Source organism: Lethenteron reissneri, chromosome 58 (assembly GCF_015708825.2).
Source record: "Lethenteron reissneri isolate LAM-NWPU_2019-01 chromosome 58, ASM1570882v1, whole genome shotgun sequence".
Lineage (NCBI taxonomy): Eukaryota > Metazoa > Chordata > Hyperoartia > Petromyzontiformes > Petromyzontidae > Lethenteron > Lethenteron reissneri.
In genome coordinates, this window is record NC_083836.1 from 5,409,655 (window position 1) to 5,429,921 (window position 20,267).

General features: G+C 53.6%; 1 protein-coding gene across 1 annotated transcript in view; it reads left to right on the forward strand.

The window, feature by feature from the left end:
* Nucleotides 1-20,267, forward strand: part of LOC133357452 (dedicator of cytokinesis protein 9-like) — a 172,587-nt gene that overhangs the window by 60,084 nt on the left and 92,236 nt on the right. The window contains 16 exon segments of the mRNA XM_061575397.1: nt 1,096-1,163; nt 1,649-1,732; nt 3,669-3,812; nt 5,286-5,522; nt 6,704-6,826; nt 7,795-7,877; nt 9,138-9,260; nt 11,090-11,169; nt 12,548-12,774; nt 13,331-13,396; nt 13,751-13,843; nt 14,150-14,258; nt 14,711-14,832; nt 16,350-16,436; nt 16,962-17,051; nt 17,770-17,885. Of these exon segments, the coding sequence (XP_061431381.1) occupies nt 1,096-1,163; nt 1,649-1,732; nt 3,669-3,812; nt 5,286-5,522; nt 6,704-6,826; nt 7,795-7,877; nt 9,138-9,260; nt 11,090-11,169; nt 12,548-12,774; nt 13,331-13,396; nt 13,751-13,843; nt 14,150-14,258; nt 14,711-14,832; nt 16,350-16,436; nt 16,962-17,051; nt 17,770-17,885 (1,852 nt within the window).

The following is a 20,267-nucleotide window of genomic DNA, read 5'->3' on the forward strand; positions in this document are numbered from 1 at the left end:
TCTTGTTCTTTGCCGGCAGAGAGACGCCCTGTCCGTCTGTTGTCCCGAGGGCCTCATTGGTGTCCGGGACTGCCTAATGTCTAGAGAGCCCAACGGAGACTAGGACTGTCTGTCTGTTGTCTAGAGACCCAATCAGAGACCCCATCAGAGACCACTCTGTTTGTCTAATGTTTAGAGACCCCATCAGAGACGAGGACTATTTCTCTGTTGTCTAGAGACCTCATCAGTGTCTGGGACTGTCTGTCTATTGTTTAGAGATCCTATCAGATACAGCTCTGTTTGTCTATTGTCTAGAGACCTCATCAGAGACCGCTCTGTTTGTCTATTGTCGAGAGACCCCAACAGAGACCGCTCTGTCAGTCTATTGTCTAGAGACCTCATCAGAGACCCCATCAGAGACCCCATCAGAGACCACTCTCTTTGTCTATTGTCTAGAGACCTCATCAGAGACCGCTCTGTCTGTCTATTGTCTAGAGACCCCATCAGAGACCGGTTGTGATTCGTACATCTGTTTGCATGAAGGCTCCATGCCGTACGGATGGGATGTCAAAGCAAAGTGGGTTTAACGAGTTCAGGGATATTGCTGAAAGGATGTTGCAAAGATGCTCAGAAACACGACCTTACAACGCTACATCAGTGTACACAAGCAAAGTGGGAGTGCATGAATCATTGTGTGTTGTGGTCATTGTATTGTCAATAGTGGTGGTGTTGATTAATAGCACTTTCCCCAACAGCTTTGGTGTTGATGATAGTGGTGGTTGTCCTAATTAAACATGATCTGGCGTGGTACTGACCATACCGCCCCCTCGTGTGCCATGTAGGCCTTAATAGGCGCCCGCTAGCAGCACTCGCTCCAACAGTCTGTATGGCTACACGGGGGATATTCGCCTTTTGTCTGGTGGTCTCAATGATGAGAGTGGTGGTGATAGTCCTAATAGTGGTGGTTATGATGGCGTTGGTGATGCTGGTTGTAGTGATAATACTGGTTGTTTTGTTAATGGCTGTATTTATGGTGGTGTTGATGAGCGTGGTAGAGGGGATGGTGGTGGTGGTGGTGATGTCTTAGCGATTTGTCCACCGTGTGCTCTTGTGCAGATGACAGCGATTGCCCTGATGCAGCGGAGTCGTGCGAGAGCTCCGATATTCAGCTGCAGCTCGTCACGGTGAGTCTCGCGTACTGACCAGACTCACGCTGAGTCTCGGCGTGAGTCTCGGGGTGAGTCTCAGGGTGAGTGTCAGGGTGAGTGTCAGGGTGAGTCTCAGGGTGAGTGTCAGGGTGAGTCTCGCTTACAGACGAAACTCACGCTGAGTCTCAGGGTGAGTGTCAGGGTGAGTCTCAGGGTGAGTCTCACTGCCGGTCACGGTATAGAGCTGCTACGGTGACCATTCTTATTCTATCACCGGCCGCTTGTCGATGTTTAACACGCACCAGACTCGGCTCTCCACCGGTCATTCCCGGTTGCCACTAACCGTTAAGTTAGGCCCGCTGCCGCTCCGGTCGTATGCCAGGGCCATTCTCCCCCGGCGGCAAAGTGGTGCACCTCCCGAGAGCTCCTCCTAGACCGGGGTGGTTTCTGCGCGGCGAGATGCCGAGTAGCCCGGCGGAATGGGGGGATCACGTTGGGGGTGCGATGTCTCCTGCGCGCAGGATGCCAAGACGCACGAGGAGACGACGAGGGTGAGCAGGAAGGAGGGCCGGCTGAACGTGTTCGTGCTCAGCCCCGAGATGCAGGTAGTCCCAACGATCGTTTCACTCCTCGCGCGCGCAATCGCTCGCCGGGTTCCTGTCGGGAACGTTTTTGTTCAGCTGTTTACGGGTATTGCCATGCTCTAGGCCTCGGCAAGGTAAGGTAATTGTACCCTTTTTACCGGGTAAAAGGGTAAAGGTAAAGGTGTCGACATGCCAAGGGGTAAGGGTAAAGGGTAGGGTAAAGGTAGGCTCGTTGCTTTTGACCTTTTAACTTAACTGCTAAAGGGTAAAAGGTAGGGTAGAGTGATTGTATTGTGGTAAGGTATAAGGTAGGGTAAAGGTAGGCTCGTTGTTTTTACACTTTTACCTTACCTTGCCGAGGCCTACCGTGCTCTGAGGAATTTGGCGGGATGTTGACTGCCTCTCCTGCCGTGCAGGAGGTCGTGGGTTCGAGCCCGGCCCTGACCGCTGCTGTTATATTTGGAGTTTTCTCACTCCCCGTGGTCGCGTGGATTTTTCTCCGGGTGCCCCTGGTTTTTTACCTCCACGTTTGGAAATATATGGGCGTCGATTATCTTGACCGCGATACACTTCCACACGATGCAAGCCACTTTGTTGAGCTATCATTTGTAGGCCAAGTCGCATCTGAATACGAGCTATACAGCTCAGTCGTCTTTACCTTTTATTTTACGAGGTCGAGTTCATTACACACAAAGTGCTTGCTACAAATGAACCACAATACCCTTGCTGACCTCTCGTCAAGGAGCACTCACCATCACGCTAAATCCGGTCATCCTCACAGCAGCGGCTTCTGGCTAGCCATCGCACGAAAGACGGTAACTGCATTGCGTGCTTTCAGACGCGCTTCCGCGGCCGTCTGGAACGCTCTTCCTTCCGATATTAGTGTAATACCGTTGACGACTCTTGACGCCGGAGTTGGAGGCACACGGGTTTATTTCACAGCACAACAGTGGGCATATAACACTCGAGGGGGTATCGGCCCCCTCACCCGGCTAGCTGGGAATACACACGCTAGCTACCCTAGCCTGCCTCTTAGTCCTCCACTAACTGGCTAGGGGAGGCTATCTGGCCCGACACTGGTAAGTCGGGCCCGGTACCCGGAGTCCCAGACCTGCTCTGACAAGAGCACCGGCTCTGGCTCTCGGAACCACGCCGCTGGCTCGATCCTGTTCGGCCCTGATAAGGACGTCGAACTAGGGGAGTCCAGGGCTCTAGCTAAGATGTCTTCAGTCTTCTCGTTAGCTTAACATTTTCCCCCGAGCCCTCTGACACATCCCCTTTTATACTCAACCCCCGCTGAGGGGTGGGGCCCCGGGCTGCCCGGTGCGGACGTCGTTGAGAGCACCCCCCCGTGCACTCATGTAGCCCCGCCCACTGTGTTTGTTTCCCATAAGCTGCCATGCATAACGGCTCTCTCTCTAACACCCCTACATTAGGAAGCCACTGGAGCTATGCACTTTCAAATAATCTAAATTGAAAACGAATTCCTTCAGAACCGCTATTTGGGTGTCAGTTTGTTGTCCTTTCCACTCCACCTCCGGTGCGAAACACGTTGAACATTACCGGTAAAAAATAAAAATGGTTCAGTCTTCTTGGTTCTTTCGATAAAGTAACGTAGAATGGAAATAATAAAATAATAAAAATAAAACATAATAAAATAAGCCACTTATTTTATAATGTTTTATTTTTTATTTTTTTATTATCTCCATTTTATGTGACTTTACCGAAAGAACCAAGAAGATGAATCCCTGCAGTCACGAAAGCTTTAAATCGAAATTTAACGGTTCAGTCGTTTAGCTTCTGTGCCGAGCGGGATTGCTTGTTGGCTTGCGCTGCTCTTTAGTGCCTCCCCTCTGACCTCGCTGCACCGGCGCCGCCCCCCCCCCGCCCCCCCCGCCCCCCCCCGCCCCCCCCCCGCCCCCCCCACCCCCCCCCCACCCCTCCATCCTGCCCGCAGAGGATGAGCCCCATGGTGGGCGAGGCGGAGCGGGAGGCGAGGCCGCCGCGGGAGAAGAGAGCGACGCGGCTCCTCGTCTCCTGCCTGGGCTTCAACCTCGCCGTGCAGGCCTGCTTCTCCGACAGCGGAGGCATCAAGAGCAACGTACGGATCACCCCACATAACAAAAAACAACAGCAACAACAAAAAACACATCAAAAATAAAGTTATTTCTTAGGTTTTTTCGGTAAAGTCACGTAGGTAAAAAAATTTAATTAATAAAAATAAAATAAAAATCACGACGTTTCGGGTGAAGACGGAAGCTTGTGTTGCCTCCGAAACGTCGTGATTTTTATTTTATTTTACTTTTATTAATTAAAATGTTTTACCTACGTGACTTTACCGAAAAAACCTAAGAATATGAATCCTTGCAAGTCACGAAAGCTTCAAAACTAGAATAAAAAAGTTCTATATGTCATTTTTTTTAATGAAAAATAAAAAATTTGCACCATTGGCAAGATCACCGTGAGAGGGACCCAGCGACGGGGAGAGTTGCGGTTCTAACCCCGCAGACCGCCGTCCCCCCGTCCCCCCCACGGCTTTACACGCTGCGGAGCGCGATAACCAGCACAGCGGGACGCTCACGAAGTGGGACTGCGTGTGCCGGCATCATCGTCAACATTTGCCGAATTTAGTAAAAAATATATAACTCCTGAATTATGTATTTGGGAAGGACAAAAAATTACAGCATTGCCCCCCCCCCACCCGTCTACTGGCAGGCTTATGTCCACTTGCAGGCCACCGCTGTTTATGACTTGTCGTTCATGATGCATGGGCAGATAATGCCCCCGTAGGTGTGAACTGTGCATTTCGTCATTTGCTTCCACTTTCCTCGGCCTTTGCGTCAATATGGCTGAAGTAGTGGCCACATCTTTCTGGCACCAACCTGTCATGTCGTCGTCAAGCCATTCTCCGTTAGGTCTTCCTCTCTTTCCGGTTCCTTACATTTTGTCCGAACAACAACAACAACAACAACAAACACACTTTTATTTTTTCTGTTGTTGTCCACCCTACAAATAGTGCCAGTTTCCTTCTCATCACCGCCTGCATCTTCAGGTTGTCTTCTTCTATGTGCGATCGAAACGTCATGGTTATTTTAATTTTATTGTAATATTTTTATACTACGTGACTTTACCGGAAGAACCAAAGAATATGAATTCCTGCAGTCACGAACGTTTTAAGTCAAAACTTTTTCTAACTTCTTCGTTGGTCACTCATTAGCTAGTTGAGTACAGGATGAAATAAAACTAAAACGAATATATATTTCTTTTATTTTACCAGGTAAGGCCCACTGAGCTATTTAGCTCTTTTTCAGAAGCGACTTGGCCACAAATGATAGCTCAACGAAGTGGCTTAGCACGTGGACATTTATAGCAGCCAAATACACTAAATGCACGTCGATTCTAAACGTGGAGGGCAAAACCGGAGGATCCGGAGAAAAATCCGCACGCCCACGGGCAGAGATAGAGAAAGAAAACACCCCATCTCCAAACATACAGCAGGCGTCAGGGTCGCGATCGAACCCACGCCCTCCTGCGTACGGAGCGAGGTAGTTAACATCTCGCTTCCACCCCTCAGGTGGAGCCGTTCTTCATCACGCTGGCCCTGTACGACCTTCGCACGGCGAGGAAGATCTCGGCCGACTTCCACGCCGACCTCAACCCCCCGGCCGTGCGTGAGCTGCTGGGCGGCTGCGCGTCGCCCGCGGTGCAGGCCAACGGCGACGTGGCGACGGCCGCCGGCGGCCAAGCCCGGCGGCCCGGGGAGCCTGCCCCGCCTAGCCTGCCCACCGAGGCGCTGCTGTACCCCACTCAGGCGAGTGTGGGCTCGCGGGGGGAGCGCCGGTGATATGTGTAATGTGTGTGTGTGTGTAACGTGTTTTTGTCTATGAGTGAGTGTGTGTGTCTGTTGTGGGGAGCGGTAGTGTAGCGGTTAGCGCGCTGTGCTACGCTATGAACCCGGCGACCTGGGTTCGATTCCCGCTCACGGCCAACACCAGTGACGATTATCTGAACCGGTCCTGGGCCTCCCCTAGGTCGACTCAGCCTCAAATGAGTACCTGGTGCGGTGTGTAAACATCGCCACTAGGGAGACAAAGGCGGTCGGGCGTGGTGCTGGCCACCCACCCCCTCATGTAACGTTGCGGCCTTCATAGGTGCTCGCTAACAGCACTTGCCCCTACAGTCTGTTCAGGCTATATGGGGGATCATTGTTGTGGGGAGCGGTAGTGTAGTGGCTAGCACGCTGCGCTACGAACCCGGCAACCCGTGTTCAATTCCCGCTCACGGCCAACATCGGTGACGATTATCTGAAAAGCTCTTGGGCCTCCGATACGAAGACTCGGCCTCAAATGAGTACCTGGTGCGGTGTGTAAACACGTTATCGATAGGTGGAGACTAACCCAGCGAGCCACTGGAGTGAATCGGTGAGGGCTGGATCGTGACCGACCCTGACCAGTTCACTCTTGAGCTCTGTTGGGTATGGCCATCGCCACTGGGGAGACAAAGGCGGTTTGGGCGTGGTGCTGGCCACCCCTTCGTGTCCCGTGCAAAGCCTTCATAGGTTCTCACGAACAATACTTGCCCCAACGGTCTGCTAAGACTATACGGGGGATATTTGTCTTTGTATATGTCTGTGTGTGTAATATGTGTGTGTGTAATGTGTGTGTGTAACGTGTGTGTGTAACGTCTATGTGTAATGCACACGTGTGTGCAATGTGTGTGTGTAACGTGTGTGTGTGTGTAATATGTCTGTAACGTGTGTATGTGTAATATGTGTGTAACGTGTTTGTGTGTAACGTGTGTGTAACGTGTGTGTAACGTGTGTGTAACGTGTGTATGTGTAATATGTGTGTAACGTGTGTGTGTAATGTGCGCGTGTGTAACGTGTGTATGTGTAGTGTGTGTGTAACGCGCGCGTGTGTGTAACGTCTGTGTGTGTAACGTGTGTGTAACGTGTGTGTGTGTAACGCGCGCGTGTGTGTGCGTGCGCTGCAGGCCGTGTTCACGGTGTGCGACCCACACCCGGACGTGCTGCTGCTCGTGCGCGTGGAGAAGGTGCTGCAGGGCAGCGTGGCGCAGTGCACCGAGCCGTACCTCCGTGCCGACGACACGGGCAAGGTGGTGACTCCCCCCCCACCGCTCCCCACCCCGACCCCGCCGGGCACGCTGCGCCATCTCTCAAACACCTTTTTTATTTTGCCGTCGACCGATACTGGCGGGTCGTCGTCGGACAACCGCACGCGGTTCGCTCGCACTGCGCCGGGAGGTCAAACCAAACTGGTGTGCTGTGTTTTGTGTGTGCTGTGTGTGAGCTGTGTGTGTGCTGTGTGCTGTGTTTTGTGTGTGCTGTGTATGAGCTGTGTGTGTGTGCTGTGTGTCAACTGTGTGTGTATGCTGTGTGTGCTGTGTGTGAGCTGTGTGTGTACTGTGTGTGCTGTGTGTGCTGTGTGTGAGCTGTGTGTGTGCTGTGTGCTGTGTTTTGTGTGTGCTGTGTGTGAGCTGTGTGTGTGTGCTGTGTGTCAACTGTGTGTGTACTGTGTGTGCTGTGTGTGAGCTGTGTGTGCTGTGTGTGAGCTGTGTGTGTGAGCTGTGTGTGTGTGAGCTGTGTGTGCTGTGTGTGAGCTGTGTGTGCGTGAGCTGTGTGTGCTGTGTGTGAGCTGTGTGTGTGTGTGTGTGAGCTGTGTGTGCTGTGTGTATGCTGTGTGAGCTGTGTGTGTGCTGTGTGTGTGAGCTGTGTGTGTGTGAGCTGTGTGTGCTGTGTGTGAGCTGTGTGTGTGTGTGAGCTGTGTGTGAGCTGTGTGTGTGTGCTGTGTGTCAACTGTGTGTGTGCTGTGTGTGCTGTGTGTGTGAGCTGTGTGTGCTGTGTGTGTGCTGTGTGTGAGCTGTGTGTGTGCTGTGTGTGCTGTGTGTGTGCTGTGTGTGCTGTGTGTGCTGTGTGTGTGCTGTGTGTGTGCTGTGTGTGTGTTTGCTATATGGGGCCAGGTTACTTCTGAAAAGAGCTACATGGCTCAGCGGGGCCTCAGCTGGTAACATAAACAATCGTTGCACCATCCTCTCCCTCTCACCCCCACTCCCTGCCCGTCCAGGTTGCCCAGAAGTTGGTGAAGCAAATGCGGCAGTACTGTGGCCGTATGGGCCAGTATCACATGCCGTTCAGCTGGGCGTTCAGGTGCGCTCACACGCACACGCACTCGTACCATCCTCATAACCGCCATCGTCATCATCGTCATAATTGTCATCATCAAGACGGTCACCGCATCACACGCTTTCAGGTGCGCTCACGAGCACACGCACTCGTACCATCGTCATAACCGCCATCGTCATCATCGTCGTCATAATTGTCATCATCAAGACGGTCACCGCATCACACGCTTTCAGGTGCGCTCACGAGCACACGCACTCGTACCATCGTCATAACCGCCATCGTCATCATCATCGTCATAATTGTCATCATCAAGACGGTCACCGCATCACACGCTTTCAGGTGCGCTCACACGCACACGCACTCGTACCATCGTCATAACCGCCATCGTCATCATCATCGTCATAATTGTCATCATCAAGACGGTCACCGCATCACACGCTTTCAGGTGCGCTCACACGCACACGCACTCGTACCATCGTCATAACCGCCATCGTCATCATCGTCGTCATAATTGTGAGACTAGGCCAGGGGTCGGCAACCAAAATAACAAGAAGAGCCATTTCTTTCCAATTCGGTACAAAATTCAGTATTTCAAGAGCCGCAATGCATCTGAGTACATACTGTACATACGTACATATCGTCAAGAAGCAGCCCGTAAAGAGCCGCATGCGGCTCCGGAGCCGTAGGTTGCCGACCCCTGGCCTAGGCTCTAAGGAATGGGAGACTAGGCTCTAAGGAAAGCTGTCTCGGGTGTGGACCAATCAACTTCAAGGACAGTGCATATCATTATCAGAGTTATGTTTTTTGTTTGCATTATGACTGCAGGTATTGTGGTCTATGCAAACATGACTCCTCGTAAAAAAGGTGTCAGGTTTGTTGCCAGATAGAAGGGTAAAAAAAACAATTATCGTCATAATTGTCATCATCAAGACGGTCACCGCATTGCACGCTTTCAGGTGCGCTTCTGCGGCCGTCTGGAATGCTCTTCCCCCTGATATTAGGAAACCATTGGGAGCTATGCACGTTTAAATTATCTGTATTGAAAACTAATTTCTTTAGAGCGTTTTTTTAATTATCGTTTGTTGTCCTTCTTCCGCACCTCCGACTAGCACGCTTGGCTACGCACGGCGCGAAAAAAGTTCGACACGCACACATCACCGTCGTCGTCGCACCCTCGCGTCACTGTGCCGGGCACCGCTCGCGTGCGCTCCTGCACCCACCCACCCCCTCCGTCTCCCCCTCCTCGTCCCCCCTCTCCTGCCACCCTCCCCGCGCGCGCCGCAGGCCTCTCTTCCGCGACGTCAACGGGGCGCTGGACAAGGGCGCCTCCTTCTCCCCGCTCTTCCGCCAGGACGCAGGCAGGACGTCGAGCGACGACTGGCTCCGTGCGCTCGTCGACGTGCACAAGTACGCGCCGCGGAGGGGCGCGCGGCGGGGCGACGCTCACCGGCACAGAGCTGCCGACTGCTTAGTTGACCGTTGGGTATTTGTGCGAGTCTATGGGTCTCTACGCTAGTCTATGAGTCTCCACGTGAGTCTATGAGTCTCTATGTGAGTCTACCAGTCTCCACGTGAGTCTATGAGTCTCCACGTGAGTCTATGAGTCTCCACGTGAGTCTACGAGTCTTCGCGTGAGTCTTTGAGTCTCCACGTGAGTCTATGAGTCTCTACGTGAGTCTATGAGTCTCCACGTGAGTCTATGGGTCTCCACGTGAGTCTATGAGTCTCCACGTGAGTCTCTGAGTCTCTACGTGAGTCTATGAGTCTCTATGTGAGTCTACCAGTCTCCACGTGAGTCTATGAGTCTCCACGTGAGTCTATGAGTCTCCACGTGAGTCTATGAGTCTCCACGTGAGTCTGAGTCTCCACGTGGGTTCGATCCCGACCCTGATGCCTGTTGGATATTTGGAGTTTGCGTGTCTCTTTCGCCATGGTCCTGTGGATTTTTCTCTGGGTCCCTACAATTTTTCCTACATGCGTTCAGAGTATTTGGCTGCTATAAATGTCCCCATCACAAGCAACTTCGTTGGGCTATAATTTGTGGCCATGTCACTTCTAAAAATTAACCCGTAAAAACAAAGTTTTTCACTATAAATCCTTTATATGCGTGGCGGCTAGAGTCCTCTCGTCCTCTGGCTTGAGATGGCTGCCACCTATGGGTCAGATAATTGCCTGCCACCATTAAGCAAATGGTAATTAAATATAAAAAAAAATTCCTAAAAAGTGTAAAATTTTTGAATTTTTTTTTCAAGAAAATAAATTGTCACGCACAACGAGTCTGTGTGCAAAATGTCAGCTCGATTGGATCACGGGAAGTGGGTTAAAAAACGACCGAAAGATTTGCACAGTCGTAAGCGCGCAAGCAAGCAAGCAAGTTAACTTAATATAAAGGATTTAAAAAAGAGCTGCATAGCTCAGTGGGGCCGTACCTGGTAAAATAAAAAAAACAGTTTAGTAAAAAAAATAGGTATAGAATGTTTCCCCCCAAAATCGCGAAAAGGGAATTCCCTGTTGTTTTCCAACGAAGGTGAAAAGCGCCGATGCCTTGGCTCCGCCCGTCTCTCACAAACGGGTGAAGGAGCGACGCTCGCAATAAAGAGCGGAGCGTGGGTGGATGATGAATACATGCGGCGGGGTGGCACAGTGGGCAGCACGGGTAGTGCATCCGCCCGTCATCTTAGTCAGTCTACATCATGGCACCAGGGCTTGTCCCAGGACCCCCTCCTACCAGCAGCGAGCTTTTGACACTCCACGTGGCCTCGAAGTGCACCTAGCCTGGCACAGGTGCTGCTGTGATGTAGGGGGTGAGGGGCGACTGTTTGTGTTGTTGTGCACACTTTAGCGTCCTCGGCTTATGTCATGTTTGTGATGTGATTGCATATCGGTGTTGCGTCTAAGTACGTATGTGCGCACACGTGAATTTGCCGAGAGAGTTAGCGCGCTGCGCTACGAACCCGGCGACCCGAGTTCGATTCCCGCTCACTGCCAACACCAGTGACGATTATCTGAACCGGTCCTGGGCCTCGCCTAGGTCGACTCAGCCTCAAATGAGTACTTGGTGCGATGTGTAAACATCGGCACTAGGGAGACAAAGGCGGCCGGGCGTGGTGCTGGCCATCCACCCCCCTCGTGTGTCGTGCCGGCCTTCATCGGTACTCGCTAACAGCACTTGCCCCAACAGTCTGTTAAAGCTATACGGGGGATCTTTGTCTTTGCTCTGCGTGTGTTGTCTGCAGGTCAGAAAAAATGTCGAAACTTCAAACGATTCCAGGCAGCATCAAAATTACTGTGGAGACTCTGCCGGCAGAACAGCCCAGTAAGACCTGCGTTCAAATGCATTCATATCACACTTGTTTAAGTTTTATTTGGTTTCGTTACACGGAGGGTCCCGATTTGCCAGTTTCCCGGATATTTTTAAACGGGAGACGTACGTACGTATGTTGAACCTCTTCTTGGTTATTTCGGTAAAGTCACGTAGAAGGGAAATAATAGACGTTTCCGACAGACCTGTTCTTCACCTGAGGACGGCTGCTTGCGTTGTGGCCGAAACGTCTATTATTTCCCTTCTACGTGACTTTACCGAAAGAACCAAGAAGATGAATCCCTGCAGTCACGAAATCTTTAAATCAAAATTTATGTTGAACCCCTTTCGCACCGTACGTAGCCAACCGTACTATGTGTGTTGAATTTCTTTCACATCGTACATAGCCACCCGTGCTATGTTGAACTTCTTTCGCACCGTACGTAGTCAACCATGCTATGCATGTTGAATTATTTCGCACCGTACATCTCCCTAGTGGCGATGTATACACACCGCACCACGTACTTATTTGAGGCTGAGTCGACCTCGGGGAGGCCCAGAACCGGTTCAGATATTTGTCACCAATGTTGGTCGTGGGCGGGAATCGAACGCGGATGGCCGGGTTCGTAGCGCAGCGGCACGCTAACCGCTACTGCACTACCGCTCCCCCACACCCCCCCTAGTCTAACAGTGAAAGACAGCGCAGACATCTGGGAGCAAGGGGCGCTGGAAGACGTTTAGGTACAGGTGCAAGTAGGCGCTGTGTTTTGGATAAAGTGATAATGAAGAGGGTGAGTGGAGGTGAGCGGGTGACGGTGTTCCAGAAACGTGGAGCAGCAGCAACGTGGACAATCCGAATATACACCACCAGCCGCAGATGCCGAGTTTGTACGGATAGTCGGTGGCAAGATGTTAACGCTGTCGCCTGGTGTACAGGAGGTCGTGGGTTCGATCTCGACCCAAACGCCTGCTGCTGTATATTTGGAGTTTGTGTGTCTCTCTCTCTTATCATCATTACGGTGGCTGAGAGATGTTAACTCTCTCGCCTGGTGTGCAGGAGGTCGTGGGTTCGATCTCGACCCAAACGCCTGCTGCTGTATATTTGGAGTTTGCGTTTCTGTCCCCGTGGCCGCGAGGGGTTTTCTCTGGGTCCTCCGGTTTTTACCCTCCACATTTAGAATCAATGTGCATTCAGAGTATTTGTCTGCTGTAAATGTCCACGCGATAAGCCACTTCATTGAGCTATAATTTGTGGTCAGGTCGCTTTTGAAAAAGAGCTCAGTGGGCCTTAGTTAGTAAAATAAAACAGTTGAGTTTTAGTTTAGATCACGATGATGTAGATGACGACGACAACAACAACAACGATGCCACGGCCCGATGTCTGGTTCCTCAGACATGCTGACACCAGGGTTGTCGCCCGTCATGGCCGGGTGGCGTCTCCCGGAGACCGGCAACAACAGCGGCAGCAACGGCGGCATCGGGAAGCGGCCGTGCGTGCGGGAGGTGGACGACTTCCCGGCGGAGACAGCGCGGCACGCTCACCCCTACTCGGAGTACGCCAACCGTCTCTACGTGTACCCGCAGCGACTCAAGTACGACGCGCAGAAGATCTTTCCCAAGGTGAGTCCCCGCCGACTCGTCCGGAGCGGGCCTGCGGAGGCTGCGTCGCCGCACGGAACCCCAGGCACCTCCTCCTCCGCGCGTTAGGCAGCCCGCGCCGCCTGCAATGTCAAGATCTCGCTCGCCCTCTTTCAAGATCATCCACGAGCTCCACTCTGCTACCTCTCCCCTCCTCTCTCATCTCGCTCTAACTCCACTGCACACACTCTCCTACCTCGCCCCTCTTGATGGCGCTCACGGGATGGGAGGGGGCAGGCTCACGGGAAGCCAGGGGGGGGGGCTCATGGGATGGGGGAAGGAGGGGTGCTTGCCAGAGGTCGCAAACGGGTTTTGATTCCTTACCCGTACCCGTACCCGGCCGCACCAGGGTCGCAAACGGGTACCCGTACCCGTACCCTGCCGCGTACGGGTTACCTGTACCCTACTCGATACCCGGCCGGGTACGGGTAGCCGGGTATCGGGTAGGGTACGGGTATCGGGTACCCGATTGCGACTTCTGGTGCTCGCGGGATTGTCGCTCTGCCGCTGTCTAACCCCGTGACGGTGCGACGTGCAGGCGAGGAACATCGCCATTCACGTGGAGTTCCGGGACTCGGACGAAGAAGGGACACTGCCGCTCAAGGTGCGATCGTCCCCCCCACACCCTCCCACCGCCCACCCCCATCACTCGCGACCCGGGTGGCGTCACCGCATTCACGCACAGCGGTGGTGACCGCGGGCAGCGCGACGCAACCCCAAACCCGAGAGAACAGCAGCAAAACACTCTTAAACGAGTGGTGTTGATTCTAAATGTGGAGAGAAAAACCGGAGGGACCCGGAGATAAATCCACGCGACCGCGGGGAGAGAGAGAGACACCGCAAACTTCAAATATACAGCAGCAGGCGTCAGGGTCGGGATCGAACCCACGACCTCCTGCGTACCAGGCGAGGGAGTTAACATCTCCTGGCCACCGTGGCGTCTGTGTTTGCGGCGCAGTGCATCTACGGCAAGGCAGGGCAGCCGGCGTTCATCAGCAGCGCCAACACGGCCGTCCTGCACCACCAGCAGTGCCCCGACTTCTGTGACGAGGTCAGTGCCGTCACGCTTGTTACACAGCCGTCGGCCAGGGGGGGGTGGCGGGGGGGCGGGTGGCGGGGGGAGGGTGGCGGGGGGGGGGAGCGGGGGGGGTGGCGGGGGGGGTGCGGGGGGGGGGTGGCGGGAGGAGGGTGGCGGGGGGGGGGTGGCGGGGGGGGGCTGCCTATTTTGCCTTCTTTCGACCTCCACTATGCTGCTCAATATCTCCTCTGTCAGCTGCTCTCACGATGCGTCCTGACGTAAAATAGTCGCTCGCTAACTTCACCCGCGGTGCGCCGGGCGTCGTCTCCCTGTGCCCAGGTGAAGCTGGAGCTGCCGGTTCACCTGCACGGCAAGCATCACCTGCTGTTCACCTTCTCGCACATCAGCTGCGACCTGGGCAAGCGCAGGGACACGGCCGAGGCGGAGGGTGAGAACGCTCGCCCCCTCCTCCTCCTCCAGTGCTGTGTGTTAGCATGCCGTGTGTCAGTGCTGTGTTAGCATGCCGTGTGTCAGTGCTGTGTGTTAGCATGCCGTGTGTCAGTGCTGTGCGTTAGCATGCCGTGTGTCAGTGCTGTGTGTTAGCACGCCGTGTGTCAGTGCTGTGTGTTAGCATGCCGTGTGTCAGTGCTGTGTGTTAGCATGCCGTGTGCCAGTGCTGTGTGTTAGCATGCCGTGTGCCAGTGCTGTGTGTTAGCACGCCGTGTGTCAGTGCTGTGTGTTAGCACGCCGTGTATCAGTGCTGTGCGTTAGCACGCCGTGTGTCAGTGCTGTGTGTTAGCACGTCGTGTATCAGTGCTGTGCGTTAGCATGCCGTGTGTCAGTGCTGTGTGCTCTAAGCATCATGTGCGCCCCCCCCCCCCCACCGTGTGCTGTGCACAGTGGGCTATGCGTGGCTGCCGTTGCTGCGTGAGGGCCGCGTGCGGACCGGCGTCTCCCAGCTCGCCGTGAGCGTCACGCTGCCTGCCGGGTACCTCTCCTGCCAGAACATCGGCCTCGGCAAGGTAGCGCTTCCCACACGACATTACCCCACTCCTCTCACCCTCCCCTCCCTCCGCACTCCTCCAACAGCTGTGGGCAGTGCTGAGTCTATGGGCAGTGCTGAGTCTATGGTGCAGTGCTGAGTCTATGGGCAGTGCTGATGCTATGGTGCAGTGTTGAGTCTTTGGGAAGTGAGTTTATGGATAGTGTTGAGTCTTTGGGCAGTATTGAGTTTATGGGTAGTGTTGAGTTTATGGGTAGTGTTGAGTTTATGGGTAGTGTTAAGGCTGTGGTGCATTGTTGAGTCTATGGGCAGTGTTGAGTCTATGGGCAGTGTTGAGTCTATGGGCAGTGTTGAGTCTATGGGCAGTGTTGAGTCTATGAGCAGTGTTGAGTCTGTGGTGCATTGTTGAGTCTATGGGCAGTGTTGAGTCTATGGGCAGTGCTGAGTCTATGGGCAGTGTTGAGTCTATGGGCAGTGTTGAGTCTATGGGTAGTGTTGAGTCTATGGGAAGTGTTGAGTCTATGGGTAGTGTTGAGTCTATGGGTAGTGCTGAGTCTATGGGCAGTGTTGAGTTTATGTACAGTGTTGAGTCTGTGGTGCGTTGTTGAGTCTATGGGCAGTGCTGAGTCTATGGGCAGTGTTGAGTCTATGGGCAGTGTTGAGTCTATGGTGCAGTGCTGAGTCTATAGGCAGTGTTGAGTCTATGGGCAGTGGTGAGTCTATGGGCAGTGCTGAGTCTATGGGCAGTGTTGAGTCTATGGGCAGTGTTGAGTCTATGGTGCAGTGCTGAGTCTATAGGCAGTGTTGAGTCTATGGGCAGTGGTGAGTCTATGGGCAGTGCTGAGTCTATGGGCAGTGTTGAGTCTATGGGCAGTGTTGAGTCTATGGGCAGTGTTGAGTCTATGGTGCAGTGCTGAGTCTATAGGCAGTGCTGAGTCTATGGGCAGTGGTGAGTCTATGGGCAGTGTTGAGTCTATGGGCAGTGCTGAGTCTATGGTGCAGTGTTGAGTCTATGGGCAGTGTTGAGTCTATGGGCAGTGCTGAGTCTATGGGCAGTGCTGAGTCTATGGGCAGTGTTGAGTCTATGGGCAGTGCTGAGTCTATGGGCAGTGGTGAGTCTATGGGCAGTGCTGCTCAATGTGCAGGGGAAGTTGATTCCAGTGGAGGGGTGCAAGGAGGGATATATTTATTGTATGTGTTGGATATTAAATTCTTGCCTGCCATAACCAGACAGCTGGAGAGATGACCTATGCACCACAATGCCAGGCATCATATCCAAAGCAACAAGCACACGTAACGATGAGCTCAACATGAGCGGAGCGCCAGGCGGATAATACGCAGAGAGTTGGCACATTGGGGAGCGCAGGCAGTGCATCTGCCGGTCATCTCAGTCAGTCAACTTATGGCACCCGGTTCTGGCCCGTGACCTCCTGCCAGCAGAGAGCTGTTCCACACTTCCCGTGGGCGCACCCGGCCTGGCACGAGCGTTGTGGTGACGGTTGTTGTTGTTGTCTTTGTGTCGCCGTCTCTGTGCAGTTTGTGGGCCCGGAGGTGAAGTGGGTGGAGGGAGGGAAGAGGCTCCTCACTGTGAGCACGCACCTCGTCTCCAGCATCTACACCAAGGTGTGGCCACGCTCGGGGCTCACACACTTCTCTGCCATGCACGCGGCAGTCCACACTTTCATTCGGCCGTATAGGCGGCCTCGCGAACGCCTTAGCACTGTTTAAGTTACAGTAAACACCTTCCGAGCCCCTTTTTTTAATCTCCGGCGTCTCCGATGAGTGCGGTTGGCTATGTACAATGCGAAAGAAGTTCGACATAGATACAACATGTGTACATAGGCATCCAACAAAGACGGTAACCGTATCGCGACCTTTCATATGCACTTCTGCAGCCGTCTGGAATGCCCTTCCTTCCGATATTAGGAAGCAACTGGAGCTATGCACTTTTAAATCTAGATTGAAAACTCATTAAAGTAGAATGTGTCTGCTTAGTTTGTTGTCTTTCCCCTGCAGAACCAATTCAGATGATCGTCACTGGTGTTGGCTGTGAGTGGGAATCGAATTCGGGTCGCCGTGTTCGTAGCGCACATGCACACACACACGTTGTGCACATACGATAACCGGCCATGGTGTCTGCGTGCACAGGATCAATATCTTCACAACTTCATGCAGCAGTGCGAGTTCACCAAGTACGGCACGCTCACCGCGCCCAGAGACCTGCTCAACTCCATAAAGGTGCGCGTTACGCACGCACAGACGCACGCACGCACGCCCGTCCCCCGTGCAGCGTTATATACTGCCGAGGGGAAGGGCTTACTGGCCAGAGACTATTGAGGCCTTGCATGGGCACACCGGGGTGTAGTTAGGGGGCCTATCGAGGCCTTCGTGGTGCAGTCAGCACCGCACCCGCTCATCGTCCTCTCCCACGGTGCCGATTATTTAAATTCACGCCGGGTCCCCATTGAAGGCCCAGTTGACGGAGCAGGGGGTCCAAAGGCCGGTTGAGATATCATTCACCTGCCACTGATGTTAGACTGATGGCCTTAATCTAAGTTGTCTTGTGGTTGTTGTTTGACTTGCATCCCACTGGGATTTTTGCACACAGCGTTGGTGTACGGTGTTTTTTTCTGCAATATTTTGCTGTCTTTTCTTGGATTTTCTGTTTGCACTTAGTCACATATTCACTTTAAGATGTTTTTTGTTCATGTTTTTGTTTTTTGTTTGTTGCGGTTGCACCCGATCCAAGAGCCGAATGGCTCACAGGGCTACACCTAATAAATGAACTTGAACTTGATGTTGGCCGCGGCCAGGGATGGAACTCGTTTGGCCCGAGTTCGCAGCGTGGCTGGTGGTAATTTGTGGAGATGTTGGAGATGTCGGATGTTACGGTGATGTTGGGATCTCTCCCCTCAGCTCCCCACTGCTCTGCCCTCACCTCGCTTACCCTTCTCAGAGCCTCAACGCCATCGAAGGCCACGCCATGATCAGCTTCGTGTCCACGTTGCTCACGCAGCTCTTCCACTTGCTCACGCTCACCGCCCAGGAGGAGATTCTGCTCACAACCACCAGGTTCCTCCGCAATGGGCCACTCGCCTACGCTGGGTCACTCGGCAATGGGTCACTCGGTAATGGGTCACTCGGTAATGGGTCACTCGGTAATGGGTCACTCGGTAATGGGTCACTCGGTAATGGGTCACTCGGTAATGGGTCACTCGGTAATGGGTCACTCGGTAATGGGTCACTCGGTAATGGGTCACTCGGTAATGGGTCACTCGGCAATGGGTCACTCGGTAATGGGTCACTCGGTAATGGGTCACTCGGTAATGGGTCACTCGGTAATGGGTCACTCGGTAATGGGTCACTCGGTAATGGGTCACTCGGTAATGGGTCACTCGGCAATGGGTCACTCGGCAATGGGTCACTCGGCAATGGGTCACTCGGTAATGGGTCACTCGGTAATGGGTCACTCGGTAATGGGTCACTCGGTAATGGGTCACTCGGTAATGGGTCACTCGGTAATGGGTCACTCGGTAATGGGTCACTCGGTAATGGGCCACTCACCTCCACTGGGACACTCGGCAATGGGTCACTCGGTAATGGGCCACTCGGTAATGGGTCACTCGGTAATGGGTCACTCGGTAATGGGTCACTCGGTAATGGGTCACTCGGTAATGGGCCACTCGGTAATGGGTCACTCGGTAATGGGCCACTCGGTAATGGGCCACTCGGTAATGGGTCACTCGGTAATGGGTCACTCGGTAATGGGTCACTCGGTAATGGGTCACTCGGTAATGGGTCACTCGGTAATGGGCCACTCGGTAATGGGTCACTCGGTAATGGGCCACTCGGTAATGGGTCACTCGGTAATGGGTCACTCGGTAATGGGTCACTCGGTAATGGGCCACTCGGTAATGGGTCACTCGGTAATGGGTCACTCGGTAATGGGTCACTCGGTAATGGGTCACTCGGTAATGGGCCACTCGGTAATGGGTCACTCGGTAATGGGTCACTCGGTAATGGGTCACTCGGTAATGGGTCACTCGGTAATGGGCCACTCGGTAATGGGTCACTCGGTAATGGGTCACTCGGTAATGGGTCACTCGGTAATGGGCCACTCGGTAATGGGTCACTCGGTAATGGGTCACTCGGTAATGGGCCACTCGGTAATGGGTCACTCGGTAATGGGTCACTCGGTAATGGGTCACTCGGTAATGGGCCACTCGGTAATGGGTCACTCGGTAATGGGCCACTCGGTAATGGGTCACTCGGTAATGGGTCACTCGGTAATGGGTCACTCGGTAATGGGTCACTCGGTAATGGGCCACTCACCTCCACTGGGACACTCGGCAATGGGTCACTCGGTAATGGGTCACTCGGTAATGGGTCACTCGGTAATGGGCCACTCGGTAATGGGTCACTCGGTAATGGGTCACTCGGTAATGGGTCACTCGGTAATGGGTCACTCGGTAATGGGTCACTCGGTAATGGACCACTCACCTCCACTGGGACACTCGGCAATGGGTCACTCGGTAATGGGCCACTCGGTAATGGGTCACTCGGTAAGGGTCACTCGGTAATGGCCTCGAATGGGTCACTCGGTAATGGGTCACTCGGTAATGGGTCACTCGGTAATGGGTCACTCGGTAATGGGTCACTCGGTAATGGGCCACTCGGTAATGGGTCACTCGGTAATGGGCCACTCGGTAATGGGTCACTCGGTAATGGGTCACTCGGTAATGGGTCACTCGGTAATGGGCCACTCGGTAATGGGCCACTCACCTCCACTGGGACACTCGGTAATGGGTCACTCGGCAATGGGCCACTCACCTCCACTGGGGCACTCGGCAATGGGTCACTCGGTAATGGGCCACTCACCTCCACTGGGACACTTGGTAATGGGTCACTCGGTAATGGGCCACTCACCTCCACTGGGTCACTTGGTAATGGGTCACTCGGTAATGGGCCACTCACCTCCACTGGGACACTCGGCAATGGGCCACTCACCTCCACTGGGACACTCAGTAATGGGTCACTCGGCAATGGGCCACTCACCTCCACTGGGGCACTCGGTAATGGGCCTCTCGTCAGTGGGCCACTGATTTTCACAGGGCCACTCAGTAATGGGCCACTCAGTAATGGATCACTCAGTAATGGGCCACTCGGTAATGGGTCAGGGGTCACTCAGTAATGGATCACTCAGTAATGGATCACTCAGTAATGGGTCAGGGGTCACTCAATAATGGGCCACTCAGTAATGGGTCACTCGCTAATGGGTCAGGGGCCACTCAGTAATGGATCACTCAGTAATGGGTCAGGGGTCACTCAGTAATGGGTCACTCGGTAAAGGGTCACTCGGTAATGGGTCACTCAGTAATCGATGTGCTGTGTGTGCGTGCCTTGTGTGTGTGTGCCGCGTGTGTGTGTGCCGTGTGTGTGTGTGCCATGTGTGTG